The sequence below is a fragment of the Dendrobates tinctorius genome, unplaced genomic scaffold, assembly GCF_039654945.1.
Source record: "Dendrobates tinctorius isolate UK_male_01 unplaced genomic scaffold, ASM3965494v1 ptg000192l, whole genome shotgun sequence".
Taxonomy (NCBI): Eukaryota; Metazoa; Chordata; class Amphibia; order Anura; family Dendrobatidae; genus Dendrobates; species Dendrobates tinctorius.
In genome coordinates, this window is record NW_027361859.1 from 9300246 (window position 1) to 9326217 (window position 25972).

Consider the following 25972-nt stretch of genomic DNA (forward strand, 5'->3'; position numbering starts at 1 on the left):
CAGCCCAGCGTCTGAACTCTGAGCAAAACCACTCGGCTGAGTGTTTCCCCTGGCAAACATTCATCAGCCTGTCCTCAGCCATACGCACCCGATCAGGCTCATCATAAATATGCCCCAGGGCCTCAAAAATGCATCCACAGTCATACGCTCAGGGGCCGTGGTAGGAAGGGAGAAAGCCCAAGCTTGGGGGGCTCCCCTTAACAGAGACATAATGACCCCCACTCTCTGACTTTCATCCCCAGAAGAGTGTGGTCTTAAGGAAAAAAAAAGCTTACAGCCTTCCTTGAAAACTCTGAAGTCATTTTTATCTCCAGAAAAGGTATCTGGTAACTTCACTGGAGACTCAGGGGAAATTAATGTAACATCCCGAGCCCCCCATGAAAGAACCCCCTGCACAGTGTCGGCGATCAGCTGCTGAGACTGAGCCAGGACTCTTTGTTCTCCAAAGAGTTTCTGAGACATCTGCGTCAGATGCTTAACCTGCTCAGAAAGAACATGCATAGGATCCATCACACACACAGGTGAATGGGAGCAGAGAAAAAAAAAATGGTATGGGTCAGTTATAATGTCAGAGACACCGCACTGCACTTGCTCATAAAGCCAGTGCGCGTGTCTTGAGTACAGAAGCAGTGCTAAAAGATACCTGTGGAGCAGGGCAGCAGAGGTGACAATGCGTGCTTCAGGCTAATAGTGTCAGGGTCCAGTCAGCGCTGGAAAGTAAAGAGGCATAGGACCTGCGGACACTGAAACTGAATAATCTGCACGGGACCTATGGTCATGTGACTGCAAGGGGGCGAGGCTTAGCGTCCTGTATTCAGATAGGACAGGACACATACAACAACTCAGTCAGGCAAAACAGAGGTCACAGCAGTACGGGCAAACGAGGTACAGGAGGGACAAACAGACGGGTAGTCAGACAAAGCCAAAGGTCATACACAAGAGGACGACGTGGTACCAAGGGGACAAGCAGAGAGAAGTCGGGTCACAAGCAGAGAGTCATACACGAGAGGTAGCGCAGTACAAGAGGGTCAGGCAGAACTCGTAACAGGGACAGAACCAGATCACAACCGAACAAGCAAGCAAGTTATCAGGCACAAGGCACACGTATACAAGAGGTCACTTAACTCAGCCGAGGGCAGGAGTATAACTGACACCGGACCCAGGTCCAGTGAGCACTAAATAGCCTCCTGCTGCCAGAGAGAGGCAGCACAATTAACCCATAGTCTAACCAGGACGGGTCAAAGCGAAATCCCGTCCTGGATCATGACACCTGGGAGATCTTATGTGCATACATCCTAAACGATCCCCCTGTGGTGCATGGGAGGTCTCGGAACTTGGCCCTATACGAGTCTGGGGTGATAGCATGGTAATCCAGGATAGTCCGCTTTACAATGTTATAATCCCGATTCCGCTGTGCGTCAATGGTTGAGTAAGCCTCCGCCATGCTACCGTTCAGGAGTCAGACTAACAAACGCATCCAGCTAGAGTGGGGCTCCTCCATCACAGTACACTGCTGCTCAAAGTCCTTGAAGAACCCCTCCACATCTCTGGAAGCCTCATCAAATGGCTTACACTCTGTCCGGGTGATACGTACAGGTTCTCGGATCGTTGGGGTTACACTCCACATTGCGTTACCCCCTCTTTCAAGCTCCACTGCTTCTTGTCTCCGCAGTGCCCAGCGGGCAGCCTACTCCTTATACTCCTGAGAGATGCCTGGGCCCAGAACCGCCATCTCTTCGTACCACACCAACCACTGGCTTTTTTGCATGGGGATCCCTGTCTCCAGTGCTCATCCTTCAGACATCTGAGAGGAGGTGGCTGGGCTAGTGCCCACCAGTAGGTAAATTAAGGGTTCTTTAGTCAGTCCCTGGTAGTTCAGGCCCAGGTCTCTGGCTCTCTTCTGTAAACTGGATACAGTCCAATTTCTGTACTCACTCTGTGGGTGGTTCTCCATTGGGATACCACTCTGTTGATCCCACTGCTGCCACCAGTTGTCATGGGGTCCTTCTCCGGTATCACACAATCAACAGATCAACAGAGCGAGGGAAGTGTGAACAATCCAAAGACCTTTATTATAGGCAAAATTAGAAGGTCCATAACAATCCACCACACTGAGGATGCAATAGTCCAGAACATGAATGAAGTTCAGTAACAGGATAAAATGTCCAGGGAGATGAGAGTCCAATAACCAGTAGCCAGAGGATAAAATGGGTCCATACGCTTCCCTTTCTCTCTGATGTACTGTGTGATGAGATGACATGAGATGTGGTCTCTCCGTCTCAGGGTCTTTTATACCCCAGAAAGGTAAGCTATTTTTAGAATTACCCAGTGTCCTTCAGTACACCCTCACATTCTGTTCCCTCTTTAGAAGTCAACAAACTAGTTTCATAATACAATGCACAATTAGCATATCAGTACACATCAATAGACAAAGATAAGCACACACTATGTATAGTCAGGCTGCAGACAGTAAGTGAGCTAATTCAATTATCAGCCTTTTGGAAGGTAATTAAGACTCCAGACAATATGAGGAATACACAAAATGATACAAGGCAAGAAGAAAACATTATGAAAATCAGTGAAATAGAAATATACACAAAATGATATCCACATAGCCCATCACACTGCTATTCACAGTCGGCGGAGACTGATTCGAGGAATGTGGACTACATCGGACCAGCGTGGCAGCATTTTGAGTATTAAATTGGTGCAAGAGGGACTGTGTATTGTTTTTATTTGTCTTTTCGGTTCCTTTTCTCGACTACTTTGCATTTGTTGGATTACTGCATTTTTCTTTTCAATAAATTAGTAAACAAAGTATAATGTGGAGGAGTCTTTATTCAAATAAAGTGTTTTTTATCTGTGTGTGTGGTAATTTTATTACTGGGTTTGTAATGGGGTGTCTGATAGACAACTCTCCATTACTAACCCCAGGGCTTCATGGCAGATGTGATTTTTGACAAATCACAGCTGTCATCAAACCCATCTACCATTACCCCAATTGCCACCACACCAGGGCCTCGGAAAGAGCCGGGCAAAGCACCAATTCTGGGGAGGCTGCAGGCTGGTATTTTTAGGCTGGGCAGGGCCCAATAACCATGGACTGTCCCAGCCTGACAGTATCAGACAACAGTTGATATTATCTGCTTTACATTTGCTGGTTATCAAAAGTGGGAGTAACCCCGAGTAATTTTTTTCACTTATTTATTAACAAATGCAGTAAACTACATACGCCAATCACTAATCAGATATCTCATATACAGTATATCTATCTAGCCATCTATCTCTATCTTTGCACATCTAAGGCTACGTTCACATTAGCGCTCGGGGGCTCTGTGGAGGGTTACGTACTTCCTCTGCTAAGCCCCGCCTACTTCCGCATACTTCCTGCATACCTATCTTTAACATTGGGTACGCAGAACATGAGGATGTATGCGGATGCGTGGTTTTGATGTGCCTGCCGACCGTATGGGAACGCAACAAGTTGCGTTTTGTGCGGACGGCGGGCATGTCAAAACGATGCATCCGCATACATCCGCATGTCCTGCGTTCCCAATGTTAAAGATAGGTATGCAGGACTCATGCAGAAGAATGCGGGGCTTAACGGAGGAGGTATGCAGCCCTCCGCAGAGCGCCCGAACGCTAATGTGAATGTAGCCTAACACCTACACATGTCATTTCTATTCTGAATTCAATTCCAGTACGTGTCACATGGACGGCATACAGATGTCACACTTTGTCATCTGCATGTGCACATGTATGTGACGTATTGACATCTGTGTTACAGTAAAAAATGGACATATCTACATGTGGGTCACAAGGACACGCACTTCGTGTGAACACACGCACATGTGCACAGCCCCATAAAATTTAATGAGCGTAGGTGTATCCAGTACCTGTGAAAACTGTCACCACATGTCCTGGAAACACTGACCTGTGCAGGGACCTAATGTGTATGGTGCCTGAGAATGATGATTTTTCAGTCACTTTAAAAATTATTTCACCTGATGATAGCATTTAATTGATAGTTGGGTGTTCGGTGGCCTATTTAAAAAAAGTTGATAATTGGGAAACAAGTGTTCCTAGGAATGTTTGTTGGAGCTTGTGTAAATGTCTCTTAGAGGGCACAAACCACTTGTCATGCCCCAAGTGCTTGCATCCCATCCTACACCATTGTGTGCATGCCTAAAAAGAGTTCTCTAACACAACCGACATGCTGCACCACTTGGTAAACCAAGTGGTATAAAGATCTGCAATGTGTCCACCTGGGGTCAGAGACATGACTCCGTGTTCGGACTGTGACATGGGAAAGGAGCATGTGTGCATTATATACATCTCATATCCAAGCATATGATGACAGAGTTATAGAGCAGAGAGTTGTTCAGAGGTGATTTAATGAGGAAGTGGAATACTGAGAATGACTAAGAATGGAGTAGGGGCTATCTGACCACTACAGTGGGGATGGTGACTATAGGCAGCTGCTGTCACATGGGTCTTCTTGTGATCCCTCCCACAATCGCTCCTATTCACTATAACAAGAAGGAGACACAAGCGAACCAGAGAACATATAAAAAAGTGTTTATTATTCAAGTTATTCACAATAAACATTTTTAATGAGCATTTATACCTGTTCAGAAACTTTTAGCAACAAAGTGTGTGTCATGGCACAACCCCTATAAGTAAGCGACCAAAAGGGGTACAATTGCCTTCTACCCTCTTGGCCTCATGCCTCCCTCTATCCCAGTGATAGTCCAATATATTATTACAGTCCCCTATTATATTATAGGGGATTTGCGAGAAGCCGGCAATAATATGAGCATGGATAAAAATGTAAAAGCATTCAAAAGTATCTCATTGAGATAAATTTCCAAGGTTGAGTGAAGCAAAGCTAAAGGAAAGAGTCTTTATTGGACCTCAGATTCGTAATTCAAAAGAAGATAACTATGAAGAGTTGGTGGAAATCTCAAAATATCTAAGTCTCTTATCTGTAACATGCCCTTAAAGGGAACCTGTCAGCAGGATTGTGCACACTAATTTACAGACAGGTCGGCGCCACCTGCAATCTGATAGCTGCTACTGCGCAGGTGCCGCCATCTTGCTGGAGAAAAAAAAATTGTCTTCACCAAGATGGCGCTGACAGCGCCTACACAGTAGCAGCTATCGGCGATCTGACAGATATTAATGCACAGGCGCCGGCTAGAGAAAAAAAATTGTTTCCTCCGAGATGGCGCAACTACGCAGGCGTGGCCGGTACAATTTTCAAACTAATTTTTTTTGTTGAAGAATTTATGGATAACATCAAAGAAAAGAATTACATACACATTATAGATGCGATCATGCAGCAACGCCGGTGACACCGCAGGTGCCTGCCTGCTGCAGGTGATTTTTCCCCCCAGTATATGTTTCATTATGTAAAATAGGGGGCAAGTCAATGAGGGATCAGTGACCTGTCAGAAGCCATACAGATGAATACCTAATCAGAGCACCACATGAAGACCTCCCCACAGGCCCACCCTGGAGCACGAGCATACCATTAACTCAAAACTGAAAATAAAGATTAAACAACAACTACAATAGGAATTTCATCAACCAAGTTGTCATTTTAATCAGTATAACGGCACCGACCTGACAGTGCCTGTAGGTTACTCAGCAAAATCCTGCTAACAGGTTCCTTTTCATTTCTTACATTCACATCTAGACTTTTTTCCACCAAAATATTGTGGCTATGGAGAAAAGATATCAAGGAAAATGGAATCCATCCATGCTTGCAGATTACTGATGGACAATTCTAATAGATGATCTGATGCAAGAGTACAAGAGACAAGAGTACAAGAGACAAGCAAAAAAGAGTTGTCGCTGAATGAAGAGCAAATTTTTTAGTGCAATTTCTGTAACGGTTTATAATTCGCAATAGTGTCTAGACAGGTTTAAGTTATTTCAATTGTTGCTGAGTTTCCTGTAAATAAATATCAGAAGATTTGCATAACAAACTATTCTGCATTTTCATATTTGCAAAAGTAATAATGTTTCAAAGTACTGAACTTTTATACATCAATTATGTGTAGCAGTTTCATATCATAGAAACACGAGAACAAAAAATTACCTTTTTCAGATTTGAATTCAGGTGGACAAAATCATTAATAAATCGATCATTTCATAACTGAACCGGACAATTTTTGAAAATATGTAACGCAGTGTTACATGATCTGAAATGTCCTTGATCTAGTCGGGTGGAAGGTTCTTCAGCTACTCATTCAGGAGGTGCAGCCTCTGTGCAAGTCTGGGTATCTTCCTCTCCTGCTCTGCACCAATTGTTAGATAAGTGTGGGAAAGAAGGAGAGAGCACTTCTCTCAGTGATCAGGAAGGACACTGACTCAGCATTCTCCTCTGTCACAGGAAGCTGCCTCAAGTCTATAAGACACACTCGCTTATTAACAAGATTTTTATTGCTAAAAGTGTGTCTTTCCAAGCAAAACATTTCTCACATTAAGAATTTAAGGCTTCTCCCCTGTGTGACTGCTCTGGTGACAAAGAAGAGATGATTTATACAGAAAACATTTTCCACATTCTGAACATGAAAATGGCTTCTCCCCTGTGTGAGTTCTCTGGTGATTAACAAAATTTGATTTTTGTGTAAAACATTTTCCACATTCTGAACATGAAAAAGGCTTCTCCCCTGTGTGGATTCTCTGGTGTATAACAACATCTGATTTCCAGTTAAAACATTTCCCACATTCTGAACATGAAAAAGGTTTCTCCCCTGTGTGAGTTCTCTGGTGACTAACAAAATTTGATTTCTGTGCAAAACTTCTCCCACATTCTGAACATGAAAATGGCTTCTCTCCTGTGTGAATTCTCTGGTGACTAACAAAATCTGATTTCTGGTTAAACCATTTTCCACATTCTGAACATGAAAATGGCTTCTCCCCTGTGTGATTTCTCCGGTGCTTAACAACATCTGATTTCCGGTTAAAACATTTCCCACATTCTGAACATGAAAAAGGCTTCTCCCCTGTGTGAATTCTCTGATGACTAACAAAATTTGATTTCTGTGTAAAACATTTCCCACATTCTGAACATGAAAAAGGCTTCTCCCCAGTGTGAGTTCTCTGATGATTAACAAGATTTGATTTCTCTGTAAAACATTTTCCACATTCTGAACATGAAAACGGCTTCTCCCCTGTGTGAGTTCTCTGATGTTTGATAAGACTTGATTTCTTTGCAAAACATTTCCCACATTCTGAACATGAAAATGGCTTCTCCTCTGTGTGAACTCTCTGGTGTCTAACAAGCTCTGATTTCTGGTTAAAAAATTTCCCACACTTGGAACAAGAAAATCTATTCTCCACTGTATGATTTTTTTGTTGTTTAAGAAAAGACTTTTCAACTGTAAAACCATTTCCAGATTCTGAACTTGAAAATGACTTCTTTACTTTAGGTACAATTTGCTTTTTAATGCCTATTTTGAGACTTTGATTTTCCTTCGTAGTCGGTAATGAATCAGAAGACAGGACCTTTTTCAAAATATCAGATGATAGATATTTGCTTTGAAGGGATGATGGTATATCTGGAGTAATGGCATTCACTTCAATTGTATCCTGTGGAATCTCAAGATCATTTGATTTGAAAATTGAAGATGCCAGCTGACCCCCTGATCTCCTGGTATAGTCATCTGCCAAGAATAAAACCAATTATTATTTTTGAATAAAATATCCTTGAAATTTAAATTTTTTTTAAATTTCTACTTAAATTGCCATTTTTACGGACAGTTAATATCAAAATATTGAATTATTTGCCAGGACTATGACAGTTCAGTTTAATAGAACACCTCATATCATGAACCAGTGGAGTGTGCTGTTTAACTGTTTGTTCATTCTGCCTCCCAAATATGGAATAAAAAGTCACCAAACCATGTTATGTAGGTGAAAATAATACCAATAAAATTTTTACTCATTTTTACTCATCAAACATAAAACCAGGCCCCACTCAGGTCCATCATCTGTTAGTGGAAACACAGACAATTCCAAAATATTAGTGGCTGAAAGGCTCTTGAAAAGCAACATGGCTTCCATAAACCAATCCAGAAATATCTGCCCTCTCAAAGTAAAATCCCCTCCTTGCTTCTGAGCCTTGCAGTGTGCCCAAATCTCATTTGGCATCCATGTAGTTGGCATTGCTGTAATGAGAAGAACCCACTTAATTTACGGCATGTGTGTGTCTCCTGAAGCACAATCTGGGCACTATATGGTGGGTAACAATATGGTATATTTGGAATTTTCACTCTCCAACACCCACTGCATGCGAATTTCCAGAAACTGCCTGTGAAGTCAAAATCGTCACTACTCCTATAGATTAATTCACTGAGGGTTATAATTTCCAAAATTTAGTCACTTTATGAAGATTTCTACTGCTCTGGTTTTCAGCCATTTTATTAAGTTAGACCTTCTGCATGTGGTGTGTCCCATCTCTGCAGTACCTGCAGTAACCACCGATCGACCAAACCGCTGCATGATCAGCTCTACTCTCGCCTACTGTATTCTCACCCATCCCTTGTAGATTGTGAGCCTTCGCGGGCAGGGTCCTCTCTCCTCCTGTACCAGTTATGACTTGTATTGTTTAACATTATTGTATTTGTTTTTATTATGTATACCCCTCCTTACATGTAAAGCGCCATGGAATAAATGGCGCTATAATAATAAATAATAATAATCTCTCTGGGATCTGCTCCTGCGACGTCTGTTTCTGTCACCAGGCAGAGCTGGTAATGGAGGAGACGTCAGCACCAGAAGTTCTGGGCGGTACAGGCTCTGTGCAGCCATTAAAATTAGGGTTCCTGGGACCTGTAGTACTATCCAGTCTGGCAGTATGGGGGTGTGTGCTGTCCCGCTGAAGTAATTTGCTCCCTGCTGCAGCCAATTGAAGAGCACCACACCCTACTAAAGCTCAAAGCATAGTGCCGGAAGCTGCCAGACACAGCCTTGTTCTCCTCTGGTTCAGTCCTCTGTACTCAGCTCCTGGTTTGTGTATTTGTTTCCTGTTATGAACCAGGCCCGTTTATGGACTACTATTGTGTCTTCTGATCTTGTATTTTTTCTGCCCTCCTGGGTTTGACCCAACTACCTGAATATTCTCCTTGCAATCTCACACCAAAGAGCAGGTAATACTATGGCCCAAGTCTAAGGGTCCCTGTGTAAGTCTAGACCCTCATTGAGGGTTTAAATGGTGATAAGCAAGGCAATCCCTGGCATATGCAAAACTGAGTATAGTGCTAAGCCTGTTCATGATGACCATCTTTTGAGATGCCAGATGACCATGAACAGTTCCAGCAATAAATTGTGTATTTAAACTATTCTAGCAAGATCTGCAATCAAATATCTAAATGTCGCTCCTTCCCGTCTAAACCCTGCCGTGTGCCCAGACAGTAGTGTATAACCGTATATAGAGTATCGTCGGATTCAAAAGAAGTCGGAAAATAATTTTTAAGGTTCATTTGTTTCATATTATACTTTGTGAAGAATTCCACAGTTATCACACGTAAAGTGACACATGTCAGATTTGAATTATGGGGCCTGATTAGCAACACAAAACTGGCTGCGAAAAGAGGTTAAATCAGAGTAATTTGGCAACTAACTACTGTAGTCAAAAACTTAGTATAGACAATAACATATTTACTGAAATGACCAAACTCAACAGTTTTCATTAGGAAAAAAAAAAAATAACTAGTAGTGACACCTCTCAAGAGTAATTAGGGTAATGGGCTCAGTGGTTCTTTGCAATCTAAACTATCGTAAGGGCCAATATTTTCCGTCAGATGAGTTTCAAGAAGAAATATTTTAGATATTCAAAGAGAACTTTTTAAAAAATACTACAGAACTGAGGTGTCTGAAATTTAGATCTCAGGCATTTGGAAGAGGCAATACAGACTTTTTTTGTTAACCCCTTCCTGACATCCGACGTACTATCCCGTCCACGGTACCCGGGCCCGTATGACCGTGGACGGGATAGTACGTCGGGCCCTTTAATGCGATACCACGACTAAAGTCGCGGTGATCGCATTAAAATTCCGACGCCATCTCACCTTACAAAAGATGGCGTCGGCATCCCGGGCTGCGATCCCGCCCCCCAGGCATCCAGAGCGCTGTGATTGGCTGTTCAATTCTGAACAGCCAATCGCAGCGTTTCTCATTGTTTCAGCCAATCAGCTTGGCTGAAACAATGATGTCCTAGGCTGGGATCGAGTACTGATGTACTCGATCCTAGAGCCGGTGCCTGGCAACGCCAGGCACCGGCAAAAAGCACCCGGATTGGTGCGATCGCCGATCTGATCGATCGCGCCAATCGCAGTGCACAGCGGCGCTATATCGCCGCTGCGCCCTGCCAGTACCGGCCGGACCGGTGCTATATTAGCACCGATCCTAGGCTGGAGCCTGATGCAGGCCCAGCAGGGCCTGCAGGAGTGGGCTGGCGCGATCGATTAGATCGGCGATCGCGTCAACCACAGGGCACAGCTGTGGTCACCATGTGACCGCAGCTGTGCACTGCTAGTGACCTGGGCATGACCTGCCTAGTAATCGGAGCTGTGAGCTCCGATTCTAGGCAGTTGCCATGGTCACCAGGCAGATCAGGGATTGGTGGGATCGATGTAATCATTCGATCCCACCAATGACAGGTCACAGCAGCGATGTGACCGCTCTGTGACCTGCCCCCTGACCTGCCTCTGACCTGTCTGCAGGGGTCCTCACTCTAGCTGAGGTTTCCTGCAGAGAGGTCGGACGCAGCAAGAGCTTCTGTGCTGGGTATTGTGGTGCCACAGCTTGTAGCATCACAATCCCTGCAGAAGAAAGATGAAAGAAAACTACAACTATAAGTGCTAATTGATCCCTGATCCCCTGCCCAATCTATCTTCACCCCCCCAATCTATCTTCACCCCCCAATCTATCTTCACCCCCCCAATCTATCTTCACCCCCCATCCCCCCCTCCACCCCCCCTCTTACCCCCCTTCACCCCCCTTTTACCCCCCTCCACCCCACTTTTGCGCCACCTCCGTGCGCAGCCGGCGAGCGTTGATCGGTGACGCAGTTCACCGATCAACACTCGAGCTCGCCTTTTTTTCCTTAGCCCCCTTTGCGCCACTTCCGTACACCCATCCCGCAGCCGCAAAAGTTGGATAAGTGACACACGTCACTTATCCAAGCTTGTGCCTGCCGTTTTTCATTTTTTTCACCCCCTTTGTGCCACCTAACTACAACCCTAACTGTTGATCCCTGCCCAATCTCTCTTCATCCACCCCAATCCCCCCATCCCCCTTCCCCCTATTTTTACCCCCCTCCACCCCACTTTTGCGCCACCTCCGTGCGCAGCCGCCGAGCGTTGATTGGTGACGCAGTTCACTGATCAACACTCGAGCTCGCTTTTTTTTCCTTAGCCCCCTTTGCGCCACTTCCGTACACCCATCCCGCAGCCGCAAAAGTTGGATAAGTGACACACGTCACTTATCCAAGCTTGTGCCTGCCGTTTTTCATTTTTTTCACCCCCCTTTGTGCCACCTAACTACATCCCTAACTGTTGATCCCTGCCCAATCTCTCTTCATCCACCCCAATCCCCCCATCCCCCTATTTTTACCCCCCTCCACCCCACTTTTGCGCCACCTCCGTGCGCAGCCGCCGAGCGTTGATTGGTGACGCAGTTCACCGATCAACACTCAAGCTCGCTTTTTTTCCTTAGCCCCTCCGTACACACATCCCGCAGCTGCGAAACTTGGATAAGTGACACAGTTCACTTATCAGAGTTTGTGCCTGCCATTTTCCTTTTTTTTTTTTTTCCACCCCCCCCTTGCGCCACCCCGTGCGCACATCCAGCAGCCTAGTTTTGATAAGTGACACTTATCAGCTAGGGCCTGCTGTTTTAGACTTTTTTCCACAGCTTTTTCTTTACAGAAAGTTTACAGCAATCACTCCCCCCCTCACGTACACATACAGTTTTCAATAAAGTGTACACCCAAGCACCATATTTACACAAAAATGTCATCAAATTCATCCCAACAGCGCTATTCAGTGGAGGAGGCATATGCTTTACTTGCCTCCGACACTGATAGCGATTTGGATGGCGATCCGACTTTTCTTTATTTTTCGGATTCTTCATCCTCTTCTTCCTCTTCCCCCTCCTCATCTTCCTCCTCGGGTCCTGCGGAACCGCCACGCAGACGCTCCAGGACAGAAGATGAGGCAGCGCCCACCATGCCCGCAGCTGACCCAGTGCTCCCCGTATGGACCTCGCCCCCCGAAAATTACGAGCCACTGATTCCTGATTTTGTGGCAGAATCAGGAATCAAGTTTGACACCACCGGCCTCACAGAAATGGACTTTTTCAAAGTCTTTTTCTCTGAGGATTTTGTTAACCTCATGATGGAGCAAACTAATTTGTACGCTCGTCAATTTTTGGAGCAAAACCCGCATTGAACATTTTCAAACTGGTCTCCTGTAGACGCAGTTGAAATGACGCAGTTTTGGGGCCTGGTCCTCCATATGGGGATACTGAAGAAGCCGGAAATTCGGCAATATTGGAGTGTTGATATTTTATACAACACTCCAGTGTTCTGAATGGTCATGGCCCGGACGCGTTTTGAGGCCATCCACAAATTTCTGCATTATACTGATAATGCAGAGTGTCCAGCACAAGATGACCCCAACTTTGACCGTCTGTTCAAAGTTCGGCCGGTCATCGAACACTTCAACAAAAAGTTTGCTGAAGTGTACGTGCCCCAAAGGGACATCTGCGTGGATGAGTCCTTGGTTCACTTCAAGGGAAGGCTGCGATTCCGTCAATACCTGCCCAGTAAGAGGGCCAGGTACGGAATCAAACTCTATAAGTTGTGTGAGAGTACCTCAGGGTACACCCACAAGTTTAGAGTTTACGAAGGGAAGGACACCCGGATTGAACCCCGAGTTTCCTCCTTTCCTGGGAGTGAGTGGGAAAATTGTGTGGGATTTGGTGCACCCACTGCTGGATAAAGGTTATCACCTCTACACTGATAACTTTTATACCAGCATCCCACTGTACAAATCCCTCTCTGAGCGACGTACCGCAGCCTGCGGTACTGTCCGCAAAAATCAGAGAGGCCTCCCGAAGACGCTACTTGGGCAGATGCTCCGAAAAGGTGAGAGCAGAGCCCAATGTAGCGACCACCTGCTGGTGGTCAAGAACAAGGACAAGAGAGACGTCCATCTCTTGACCACCATACACGGTGATGGCAGTACCCTCTGCACTGTACGGGGTACCTCTACACAGGTCCTTAAACCGACATGTGTAGTGGGGTACAACAAAAACATGGGGGGAGATGATCTTTCCGATCAACTCCTCCAACCGTACAATGCATTGAGGAAGGCCAAGGCGTGGTACAAAAAGCTGGCCGTGCACATCGTCCAAATGGCAATGCTCAACGCATTCCTGCTGTCACAATGTGCATGCCCCAGCGATACGGCGTACCTTCATTTCCAGGAGGTAGTGGTTAAGGCCCTGATGTTTGGCGCTCAGGAAGGAGCGGGCCCCAGTACTTCTGGTACTGAAGGTGCTCGTATTGTCCCAGGTCAGCATTTTCCGGGGGTGGTCCCGCCATCCCCAAGAAAAGGTAAGCCGCAAAAAAGGTGTCGAGTGTGTTACAAAAAAGGAATACGCAGGGACACCACTTATCAATGCGACACCTGCCCCGAAAAACCTGGCCTGTGCATGAAGGATTGCTTAAATTGTACCACACCTCCATGCACTACTAATTTACATTAGATTAGTTGGGGGCACATCTAGATTTGTTCTTTGGGGGTCTAGTATCCAAAATGATGTCATATGTGGGTTTTTTTCCTGTTTAGGCACATCAGGGACTCTGCAAATGGAAAATGACGCCAGCAGACCATCAAAGTCTGCTTTCCAAAACGTCATTACTTCCCTTTCGAGCCCTGACGTGTGCCCAAACAGTAGTTTTCTCCCACATGTGGGGTATCAGGGTACTCAGGACAAATTGGACAACAACTTTTGGGGTCCAATTTCTCCTGTTACTCTTGGGAAAATTAAAAATTGGGGACTAAATGATCATTTATGTGGGAACAAAACAGGATTTTATATTTTCACGCCTGGGCATTATAATCTTTAGTGAAACACTTGGGGGTTGAAAGTGCTCACCACACATCTAGATAAGTTCCTTAGGGGGTCTAGTTTCCAAAATGGGGTCACTTGTGGGGGGTTTCTACTGTTTAGGAACATCAAGGGCTCTGCAAATGGAACATGACGCCCGCAGACCATTCCATCAAAGTCTGCTTTCCAAAACGTCATTACTTCCCTTTCGAGCCTTGACGTGTGCCCAAACAGTAGTTTTCTCCCACATGTGGGGTATCAGGGTACTCAGGACAAATTGAACAACAACTTTTGGGGTCCAATTTCTCCTGTTACTCTTGGGAAAATTAAAAATTGGGGACTAAATGATCATTTATGTGGGAACAAAACAGGATTTTATATTTTCACGCCTGGGCATTATAATCTTTAGTGAAACACTTGGGGGTTGAAAGTGCTCACCACACATCTAGATAAGTTCCTTAGGGGGTCTAGTTTCCAAAATGGGGTCACTTGTGGGGGGTTTCTACTGTTTAGAAACATCAAGGGCTCTGCAAATGGAACATGACGCCCGCAGACCATTCCATCAAAGTCTGCTTTCCAAAACGTCATTACTTCCCTTTCGAGCCCTGACGTGTGCCCAAACAGTAGTTTTCTCCCACATGTGGGGTATCAGGGTACTCAGGACAAATTGGACAACAACTTTTGGGGTCCAATTTCTCCTGTTACTCTTGGGAAAATTAAAAATTGGGGACTAAATGATCATTTATGTGGGAACAAAACAGGATTTTATATTTTCACGCCTGGGCATTATAATCTTTAGTGAAACACTTGGGGGTTCAAAGTGCTCACCACACATCTAGATAAGTTCCTTAGGGGGTCTAGTTTCCAAAATGGGGTCACTTGTGGGGGGTTTCTACTGTTTAGGAACATCAAGGGCTCTACAAATGGAACATGACGCCCGCAGACCATTCCATCAAAGTCTGCTTTCCAAAACGTCATTACTTCCCTTTCGAGCCCTGACGTGTGCCCAAACAGTAGTTTTCTCCCACATGTGGGGTATCAGGGTACTCAGGACAAATTGAACAACAACTTTTGGGGTCCAATTTCTCCTGTTACTCTTGGGAAAATTAAAAATTGGGGACTAAATGATCATTTATGTGGGAACAAAACAGGATTTTATATTTTCATGCCTGGGCATTATAATCTTTAGTGAAACACTTGGGGGTTCAAAGTGCTCACCACACATCTAGATAAGTTCCTTAGGGGGTCTAGTTTCCAAAATGGGGTCACTTGTGGGGGGTTTCTACTGTTTAGGAACATCAAGGGCTCTGCAAATGGAACATGACACCCGCAGACCATTCCATCAAAGTCTGCTTTCCAAAACGTCATTACTTCCCTTTCGAGCCCTGATGTGTGCCCAAACAGTAGTTTTCTCCCACATGTGGGGTATCAGGGTACTCAGGACAAATTGGACAACAACTTTTGGGGTCCAATTTCTCCTGTTACTCTTGGGAAAATTAAAAATTGGGGACTAAATGATCATTTATGTGGGAACAAAACAGGATTTTATATTTTCACGCCTGGGCATTATAATCTTTAGTGAAACACTTGGGGGTTGAAAGTGCTCACCACACATCTAGATAAGTTCCTTAGGGGGTCTAGTTTCCAAAATGGGGTCACTTGTGGGGGGTTTCTACTGTTTAGGAACATCAAGGGCTCTGCAAATGGAACATGACACCCGCAGACCATTCCATCAAAGTCTGCTTTCCAAAACGTCATTACTTCCCTTTCGAGCCCTGACGTGTGCCCAAACAGTAGTTTTCTCCCACATGTGGGGTATCAGGGTACTCAGGACAAATTGGACAACAACTTTTGGGGTCCAATTTCTCCTGTTACTCTTGGGAAAATTAAAAATTGGGGACTAAATGATCATTTATGTGGGAACAAAACAGGATTTTATATTTTCACGCCTGGGCATTATAATCTTTAGTGAAACACTTGGGGGTTCAAAGTGCTCACCACACATCTAGATAAGTTCCTTAGGGGGTCTAGTTTCCAAAATGGGGTCACTTGTGGGGGGTTTCCACTGTTTAGGCACATCAGACACTCGTCAAATGCGACATGGCGTCCGATCTCAATTCCAGCCAATTTTAGGTTGAAAAAGTCAAACGGGGCTCCTTCCCTTCTGAGCCCTGCCATGTGCCCAAACAGTGGTTCCCCCCCACATATTGGGTATCAGCGTACTCAGGACAAATTTGACAACAACCTTTGGAGTCCAATTTCTCCTGTTACCCTTGGGAAAACAAAATATTGGGGACTAAATGATCATGTTTGTGGAAAAAATATGATTTTTTATTTTCACGCCCGGGTGTTATAAACTTCTGTGAAGCCCTTGGGGGTTCAAAGTGGTCACCACACATCTAGATAAGTTCCTTAGGGGGTCTAGTTTCCAAAATGGGGTCACTTGTGGGGGGTTTCCACTGTTTAGGCACATCAGACGCTCGTCAAACGCGACATGGCGTCCGATCTCAATTCCAGCCAATTTTAGGTTGAAAAAGTCAAACAGAGCTCCTTCCCTTCTGAGCCCTGCCATGTGCCCAAACAGTGGTTCCCCCCCACATATTGGGTATCAGCGTACTCAGGACAAATTTGACAACAACCTTTGGAGTCCAATTTCTCCTGTTACCCTTGGGAAAACAAAATATTGGGGACTAAATGATCATGTTTGTGGAAAAAATATGATTTTTTATTTTCACGCCCGGGTGTTATAAACTTCTATGAAGCCCTTGGGGGTTCAAAGTGGTCACCACACATCTAGATAAGTTCCTTAGGGGGTCTAGTTTCCAAAATGGGGTCACTTGTGGGGGGTTTCCACTGTTTAGGCACATCAGACGCTCGTCAAACGCGACATGGCGTCCGATCTCAATTCCAGCCAATTTTAGGTTGAAAAAGTCAAACAGAGCTCCTTCCCTTCTGAGCCCTGCCATGTGCCCAAACAGTGGTTCCCCCCCACATATTGGGTATCAGCGTACTCAGGACAAATTTGACAACAACTTTTGGGGTCCAATTTCTCCTGTTACCCTTGGGAAAATAAAAAAATTGTTGCTAAAATATTATTTTTGTGACTAAAAAGTTAAATGTTCATTTTTTCCTTCCACGTTGCTTCTGCTCCTGTGAAGCACCTGAAGGGTTAATAATCTTCTTGAATGTGGTTTTGAGTAGCTTCAGGGGTGCAGTTTTTAGAATGGTGTCACTTTTGGGTATTTTCTGCCATATAGACCCCTCAAAGTGACTTCAAATGTGAGGTGGTCCCTAAAAAAATGGTTTTGTAAGTTTTGTTGTAAAAATGAGAAATCGCTGGTCAAATTTTAACCCTTATAACTTCCTAACCAAAAAAAATGTTGTTTCCCAAATTGTGCTGATGTAAAGTAGACATGTGGGAAATGTTATTTAGTAACTATTTTGTGTCACATATTTCTCTGTTTTAAGGGCATACAAATTCAAAGTTTGAAAATTGCAAAATTTTCAAAATTTTCACCATATTTCTGTTTTTTTCATAAATAAACGCAAGTTATAGCAAAAATTTTTTACCACTAAAGTGAAGTACAATATGTCACGAGAAAACAATCTCAGAATCGCCTAGATCCGTTGAAGCGTTCCAGAGTTATAACCTCATAAAGGGACAGTGGTCAGAATTGTAAAAATTGGCTCGGTCATGAACGTGCAAACCACCCTTGGGGGTGAAGGGGTTAAAGACTACAAGGGAGTTACAGACTCACATAAGTGAGGCAGGCCGATCCCACCATATTCAAACTACTATAAAGAATGGATTTGCAAAAAAAGACATAAAATAAAAAAAAACATGTTACATCCCCAACAACAACGTATGTATGAGATTAGAACTCCAACACTAAACCAAACGTGAACTCATCATTAATGGTGGACCATTGGAGCGACTATGAGTCCTCACCAGAAGAGTAGAGAAAGTACAGTGCTCAAAAAAATAAAGGGAACACTTAAACAACAGAATATAACGTCAAGTAAATCAAAGTTCTGTGAAATCAAACTGTCAACTTAGGAAGCAACACTGATTGACAATCAATTTCACATGCTATTGTGCAAATGGAATAGATAACATATGGAAATTATTGGAAATTATCAAGACACACTCAATAAAGGAGTGATTCTGCAGGTGGGAACCACAGACCACATCTCAGTACCAATGCTTACTGGCTGATGTTTTGGACTGCCACCTCCAGAAATTAGTTCCCCTACTGCCAGCCTATCTTAGGGATAGCACTCATGTATTGCAACTGCTGGGGGAGGTAGGATGGCAGGATCATTATATTTTAGGTTCACTAGACATCACTTCTCTGTATACGGTGATCCAACTTGAAAAAGGCTGTTATGCCGCCACCTATTTTTTAAAGAAACATGGAACAGTTCCGGACATACAGGCCGAATTTTTACATGAATGTATGCAATTTATTTTAACCCACAACTATTTTAAATATTTGGCGGACTACTACACCCAACAATGGGGGACCGCGATGGGTACCAGGTTCGCACCAAGTTACGCCAATTTGTATGTGGGAAAATGGGAGGAGGACACAATTTACCCTTCCGAGGAGCTACGCGCGGGCCTGGTACTTTGGAAATGTTTCATTTATGACGTTGTTTTTATTTGATCTGGTGGCCGAGAATCATTAGAGTTGTTTTTAGCGGATATTAATAAAAATGAATATTTTTTAAACTTTACCTCTACCACCAGTACCAGCAGTATTAATTTTTTAGATCTAAATATTTTTATTGAGGATAACTCCATTCAAATCCGTGTCTTCCATAAGCCTACAGATGCAAACAGCTACATCCCAATAGACAGTTGCCATTTACCTAATTGGCTATTAAATGTACCTAAGAGTCAGTACATCAGAATTAGCAGGAATTGCTCTAAAATTCAGGATTATGATTCTGAAGCATCTGCGCTAACTCATCAATTTCTGGAGAAAGGCTACAACAACTCACTTCTGGAGGAAGCAAATATAACAGCCAGAAATAAACCTAGTGCTACTCTGAGAAGGATAAACAATACTAATAAGAAAAATACTCCCTTTGAGGATCTTATCCCTATTATAACCGAATACAACTCAAACTGTCATATTTTGACTAGAATTGTCAAAAAACATTGGGACATTTTGAAAGAGGATAAAATTATAGGATCCTCAATTCCACCAAAGTTCGTTTACAGAAAAGCCCGTAATATTGGTAGTATGATTGCCCCTACTGTATTAAATAACTATATTAATGCACCTACTCCATCTTTTATAGGCAATTTAAAAGGTTTTTTTCCCTGCAAAAAATGCAGGGCTTGCCAACAAACTATGAGCCCTAAACAACAATGGGCTATGGGGAGCAATAATTCTAATAAATGGGAAATATCAGATTTTATTACTTGTAAAACGGAGAGTGTCAAATATACCATCAAATGTCCATGCCAGAAGGTATATGTAAGGATGCACGAAAAGATCCCTGCAGTTAAGGATTAAGGAACATATAAGAAATATAAAGAAAAAATTTCTGGGTCATTGCCTCTCTAAGCATTTTGCAGAATGTCATGGAGGCTCTGTGAATAACCTTATCTCCACAGGAATTGAAGATGTTAAGCCACAAGTGCGCAAAGGCAACCATATAAAGCTAATGTCGCGCGCTGAGAGCCGCTGGATATTTGTATTGGACACCCTAATACCGAAGGGGTTAAATAGTGAAATCGAACTTTTTGGCTTCTATTAAGTTAATTGGGTTAAACTTGCTTAAGCGGCGGGACTGCTTAAATAATCCTCCTGTGGTGGGGGGGACCATCCCTGAGGAAGAAGACAGTTAGTCTTTGAAACATGTTGGAAAGTCCATTGGTCCCCGCCGCAACCACCAGCAAGTGAAACCGACCTGGTCATGTGCTGACTCACATCACGAAGGTCCTGTATACCTGGAGAAGCTCACAGATGCCGGGAACACGAGAGGGCGCTCATGTCTGCTCCACAGCTGGAGATACACTGACAGGAGGCTGCCACCGGCCGGGGCAGCCCCTGTAACTCGTCTATACCCCAGTGTACAAACCCCACCCCTCTTTTTCCAAGCGCTGGAGCAAAAAGCGCTATTTTAACTTGCACCTCTTACTGGAGTGAGGACTTCGCATCGCATTATCTTTACAGGTACCGCTCTCTGACTTGTGCATTTACTATTGCGGCTACTCTGCACAGCCGTTCACAGGCTGCAATTTGACTTTGACTTTTTTTTTAAGCTACTATCAGGAAGAAGTACCCTGTTTAGTGATTTCAGGTTTTTACCCTCACTCATGCCTTTTTAGTTTTTAATGATTGTTCAGGTTGGAACTAAGATTGCACCAGCATCAATATATATATATTTTTTCCCTTAAGCACTTCTTCTGAGGTCTTACAATTGTCTATTTCTAATTGCTATTTTCTCGCTATTATCCAGCTACATAAAGAGCACTTATAAGAGGTTTTTTTTTTTCTCTTTCTATAACCACCTACTTTAGATTTCCCTCTTCTTCTTCTTTTGAATTATCAAGACACACTCAATAAAGGAGTGATTCTGCAGGTGGGAACCACAGACCACATCTCAGTACCAATGCTTACTGGCTGATGTTTTGGTCACTTTTGAATGTTGGTTGTGCTTTCACACTTGTGACAGCATGAGACCGACTCTACAATCCACACAAGTGGCTCAGGTAGTGCAGTTCATCCAGGATGGCACATCAATGTGAGCTGTGGCAAGAAGGTTTGCTGTGTCTGTCAGCGTAGTGTCCAGAGGCTGGAGGCGCTACCAGGAGACAGGCCAGTACACCAGGAGATGTGGAGGGGGCCGTAGGAGGGCAACAACCCAGCAGCAGGACCGCTACCTCTGCCTTTGTACAAGGAGGAAAAGGAGGAGCACTGCCAGAGGCCTGCAAAATGACATCAAGCAGGCCACAAATGTGCATGTGTCTGCACAAACAGCTAGAAACTAACTCCATGAGGATTGTCTGAGGGCCCCACGTCCACAGATGGGGGTTGTGCTCACAGCCCAACACCGTTCATTTGCCACAGAACACCAGGATTGGCAAATTCGCCACTAGCGCCCTGTGCTCTTAACAGATGAAAGCATTTTCACACTGAGCACATGTGACAGACGTGAAAGAGTCTGGAGATGCCGTGGAGAGGGATCTGCTGCCTGCAACATCCTTCAGCATGACCGGTTTGGCAATAGGTCAGTAATGGTGTGGGGTGGTATTTCTTTGGAGGACCGCACAGCCCTCCATGTGCTTGCCAGAGGTAGACTGACTGCCATTACGTACCAAGATGAGATCCTCAGAGCCCTTGTGAGACTATATGCTGGTGAGGTTGGCCCTAGGTTCCTCCTAATGCAGGACAATGCCAGACCTCATGTGGCTGGAGTGTGTCAGCAGTTCCTGCAAGATGAAGGCATTGAAGCTATGGACTGGCCCGCCCGTTCCCCAGACCTGAATTCGATTGAGCACATCTGGGACATCATGTCTAGCTCCATCCACCAACGTCACGTTGCACCACAGACTGTCCAGGAGTTGGTGGATGCTTTAGTCCTGGTCTGGGAGGTGATCCCTCAGGAGACCATCCGCCACTTCAACAGGAGCATGCCCAGGCGTTGTACAGTAGGGAGGTCATACAGTCACGTGAAGGCTACACACAATACTGAGCCTTATTTTGACTTGTTTTAAGGACATTACATTCCATTTTATTTTTGTGTGTGACACCAAATCCAGGCCTCCATTGGTTAATAAATTTGATTTCCATTGATGATTTTTGTGTGATTTTGTTGTAAGCACATTCAACTTTGTACAGAACAAAGTATTCAATGAGAATATTTCAAAATTCAGATCTAGGATTTGTGATTTGAGTGTTCCCTTTATTTTTTGAGCAGTGCATTAGTGTTCCCCATTTCAGGAGAGATTGTGCAGTAATCTGAATTCTTTAAGATTGAAAACATAATGTAATTTATGACATGGAGTGATTCCATGAAACCAGGGGTTGAGTCATGCCAATACATCTCCTGCAGGTGTGAATAAATGTATATTACAGCCAACAGCCACGCACAGCTCAAGAGATATATCATGGCACAGGTGTAATGTTTTTTATGTAGTTTATCACAATTCTCCCTGAACTTACTTTTAAAACAAATTGAAAAGTCAGGATAAAGGGAAACATTCTAAGTACGCTGTCATTTGGCTTTCTACCTTACAGATCTGGGCAGGTAAGAGTCAGCATCCTCTAATTCCAGGTTGTAATTTCTATAGAAAAGGTCTTTCAACGCACAAAGTCATTTGAACAGTTTTGGGTGGAGGAGAATGTTGTGATCCAGAGGCAAAATTATGATATTGTTGATACGGCATCACGCTCTCTCCAGCACCTGAAATCCGCTGCCTCGGAGTAACTCTTGACTCTGCCCTGACCTTCAAACCACACATCCAAACTCTTGCCACCTCCTGTCGCCTCCAACTCAAAAATATTTCCAGAATCCGTCCCTTCCTCAGCTCTCAATCTACTAAAACTCTTGTACATGCCCTCATTATCTCCCGCCTTGACTACTGCAACACTCTCCTCTGTGGCCTCCCTGCTAACTCTCTTGCACCACTCCAGTCTGTCCTCAACTCTGCTGCCTGACTAATCCACCTCTGTTGTGAACTCATTTTCTGGTCAGCCTCTGGTTTCTGGTGAGGGAGCTGGTTGTGCTGACAGAGGAGTTGTGAGTTCTCTTTCCGGGCTCAATCTGGTGGTGGCAGGAGGTAATGAAGCTGATCTAATTAACAGAGACCTGCCACCTGATAATGAGGAAGAGGATTGGACATCTGGAGTCTCAGACTGGATTTAAGACAGCCGACTCCCTATTCCCATGCTGGTGATTTTTTCCTGCTTCCTGAGGTCTTAGTTTCCAGCTCAGTTCCTGCCTTCTCAAGCTAAGCTGTCTTTGCTAATGTTCACATTTGATTTGGTTTGGTCTATTCAGTTTTTTGTGTGGTCAGCCAGCCCCGGTTGGGGCTGTGCTGAATTTCCACTCTTATGTCACTGTATTTGCCAGTTTGCTTTTTGTCCCTTATTAGATTGGCCTCTTTTTGCTCTGTTCTCAGAATATGCCAGAGTGCTGATATAGTGGGAGAAGTCTAGTGACTTCAGGGTTTTTTTGCTATCAGAAGTGTTGGACATTTTTGTAGGGTTTTTTGTCGTGATTGCAGACAGTATCTTTCCTTTCCGGTCCTTTCTAGTTAGTGTGGGCCCCATCGTTTGCTCAGCCTATTTTCCTATCTGTGTTCGTGTTTTCATCTTGTCTCACCGTCAATACATGTGTGGGGGCTGTCTATTCCTTTGGGGTCTGCTCTGGGGCAATTTTAGATTTCGCCTTTTCTTGCTTTAGTCTTATTTAGTCCTCCGGCTGTGACGAGGCATCTAGAATCATCGTAGGTACACTCCACGGCTGCTGTTAGTTGTGTCGTTAGGATCAGGGGTCTGCAATCCGAGTAGATACCAACCTCTCTGGTTTTCTGTGACTTAGCTTGGTCTTGTTTTCCTCGTCAGTGACCCATTCATAACACACCTCTCTCCTCTCTACTCCCCTGTCTCTCCCCTCTGCAAATCCCTCCACTGGCTCCCAATTCACCAACGAACCCAGTTCAAACTACTTGCACTGACCTACAAAGCCATCCGCGACCTGTCCCCTCTATATATCTCTGAACTAATCTCCCAATATCTTCCCTTACGTAATCTTCGATCCTCCCAAGACCTCTTACTCTGCTTCACACTTATTCGTTCCTCACACAACCGCCTCCAAGATTTCTCCCGAATATCCCCTATCCTCTGGAATTCCATGCCTCAACACATCCAATTATCCACCACCCTCGGAACCTTCAAATGGAATCTGAAAACCCATCTTTTCAGGAAAGCCTACAGCCTGCAATAACTATTCTGCCGCCTCACCACCGCCCGAGCCGCCGCCTCAAAACCACCAGAGCTGCTACACCCCCGACCTTCTGTCTCTTCCCCACTATCCCATAGAATCTAAGTCCGCAAGGACAGGGTCCTCTCCCCTCTGTACCAGTCTGTCATTGTAAATTTGTTTACTGTCAACGATGACTATAACTTTGTATGTAACCCCTTTCTCATTTACAGCACCATGGAATTAATGGCGCTATATAAATAAATAATAATAATAATACGGATATGGCCGGACTACACGACAGTTAAAGCAGCCACAGCCAGTGACTAAGAAGGATCTGTGACTTCTCCTTATTTAATGGATATTACTCACCTGGATAGTCGTATGTAGGAATCTCCTCTTTACACCTCTCATCACCCCTCACATATGTCTCTGTAGTATTAATATGGGTCAGATATTCACCCTAAAACAAATATTGTATAAGTCACAGACAGATGGAGAAGTCACATCTATAATCAGGTCTAATCCTGCCATCTCCACTGTTCTCATTACACAAGTATAAAACATATAATACTGGTGGATGAAACAAGACTGAGCACAAGACCTTCACAGCCGTCTACACATCATAGGGGAGATCTCATGACACCTTCTCTCCATCTACCTGATCATCCTGAGGAACATTGGGATCTTCTTGTTTACAGTCCTGTGGACGAAGAGGACGGGGACATCTCTCTGGTGTTCTCCTCTTACTGGACAGAACTGGAGGAAACACATACAGGGACTGAATTTGTCCATTACATACATATAATTATAGGCTGTGTATTCAGTCCTGTCTATTACCTGGTGATGTGAGGGGCTGAGGAACCTCCATCATGACGTCCTTGTACAGATCTTTGTGCCCTTCTAAATACTCCCACTCCTCATTGGAGAAATAGACGGCAACATCCTGACACCTTATAAGAAACTGACACATACAATGATACCATCATCCCCCCGATCCCTTCATAGCGTTACTGTATAATGTCCCAGCCTTTCCCGCAGTGTCACCTCTCCAGTCAGCAGCTCAATCATCTTGTAGATGAGTTCCAGGATCTTCTGGTCATTGATGTCCTCATGTATCAGCAGGTGAGGTGGAGGCCCTGTTATTGGGCTCAGGGGTCTTCCCCATCCTTCAGACACAGGGTCCTGACAGCGCTCACTAGAGGTCTTCTTCACTACTGTGTAATCCTGGTTATGGAGAGACACATTAATAAATCTCACTACAGACATTTCCAGAGTCCTCACCTCTCCAGTTCTGTCCATCTGTTATTCCCATAGATAAGAATGATGTAATGTGACATCATCAGAATCTCTCACCTCTCCAGTAAGCCGGAAGAGGATCTCTAGGGTGAGGTGTAATATCCTCTCCGCCATCTTGTCTCTGTCCATATCCATCCTTGATGGGTAAATCAGGAAAAGTTTCTTCTATAGAAGAACTTCACTGAGAGGATCTGATATTGTAGAGACCTGAATGAGAAGATGAGCCGATGGAACATCATAAAACTCCTGTGTAATAATACAATTACTGGAGATAATAAGGGAAACATATGAGGAGATTTATTATTTTACAGTATTTGGTTTTCTTCTTACATCTAGTAATAAAACCTACTGTTACTAATTCTTATTTTCAATTCTGTACTGAGCATGTTACCTCGTGGAAGGTTTAGCTGACATTACATGTGTTATTTCTGTATATTTAGCTCAGGGTAGATGGTAACACCATATATAGAAAACATGTGCTATGTGGGACATATATGACCACATGACCCACAGGAAAGGGGGCTCACACTTTACATGGACACCAGATAGACACCAGGTTGTACGACGCTGAACAGCTGACATGTGAGTTAGCCACCTCATGGAC

At 44.2% G+C, this 25972-nt stretch overlaps 2 protein-coding genes across 2 annotated transcripts in view; both read right to left on the reverse strand.

The window, feature by feature from the left end:
- Positions 1-4562: 4562 nt before the first annotated feature.
- Positions 4563-25972, reverse strand: part of LOC141055866 (uncharacterized) — a 363279-nt gene continuing 341869 nt past the window's right edge. Inside the window, 2 exon segments of the mRNA XM_073552584.1 lie at positions 4563-6575; positions 6577-7283. Coding sequence (XP_073408685.1) covers positions 6483-6575; positions 6577-7283 — 800 coding nt within the window. The 3' untranslated portion in view covers positions 4563-6482.
- LOC141055864 (oocyte zinc finger protein XlCOF29-like) lies at positions 25042-25738 on the reverse strand. The gene is made up of 2 exons (XM_073552583.1): positions 25426-25738; positions 25042-25296 (listed from the first exon to the last, which is right to left on the reverse strand). Exons 1-2 carry the CDS (start codon positions 25501-25503, stop codon positions 25072-25074), a joined length of 303 nt encoding a protein of 100 aa, XP_073408684.1. The 5' UTR covers positions 25504-25738; the 3' UTR covers positions 25042-25071.

What these genes read in the sequence shown, in the direction of transcription:
- LOC141055864 (XM_073552583.1), bottom strand. Translation starts at nt 25,503, where the DNA reads ATGGATATGGACAGAGACAAGATGGCGGAGAGGATATTACACCTCACC. An exon ending in TCTTCCGGCTTACTGGAGAG is followed by an intron (nt 25,297 to 25,425) that starts GTGAGAGATTCT and finishes CTCCATAACCAG; the next exon opens with GATTACACAGTAGTGAAGAA.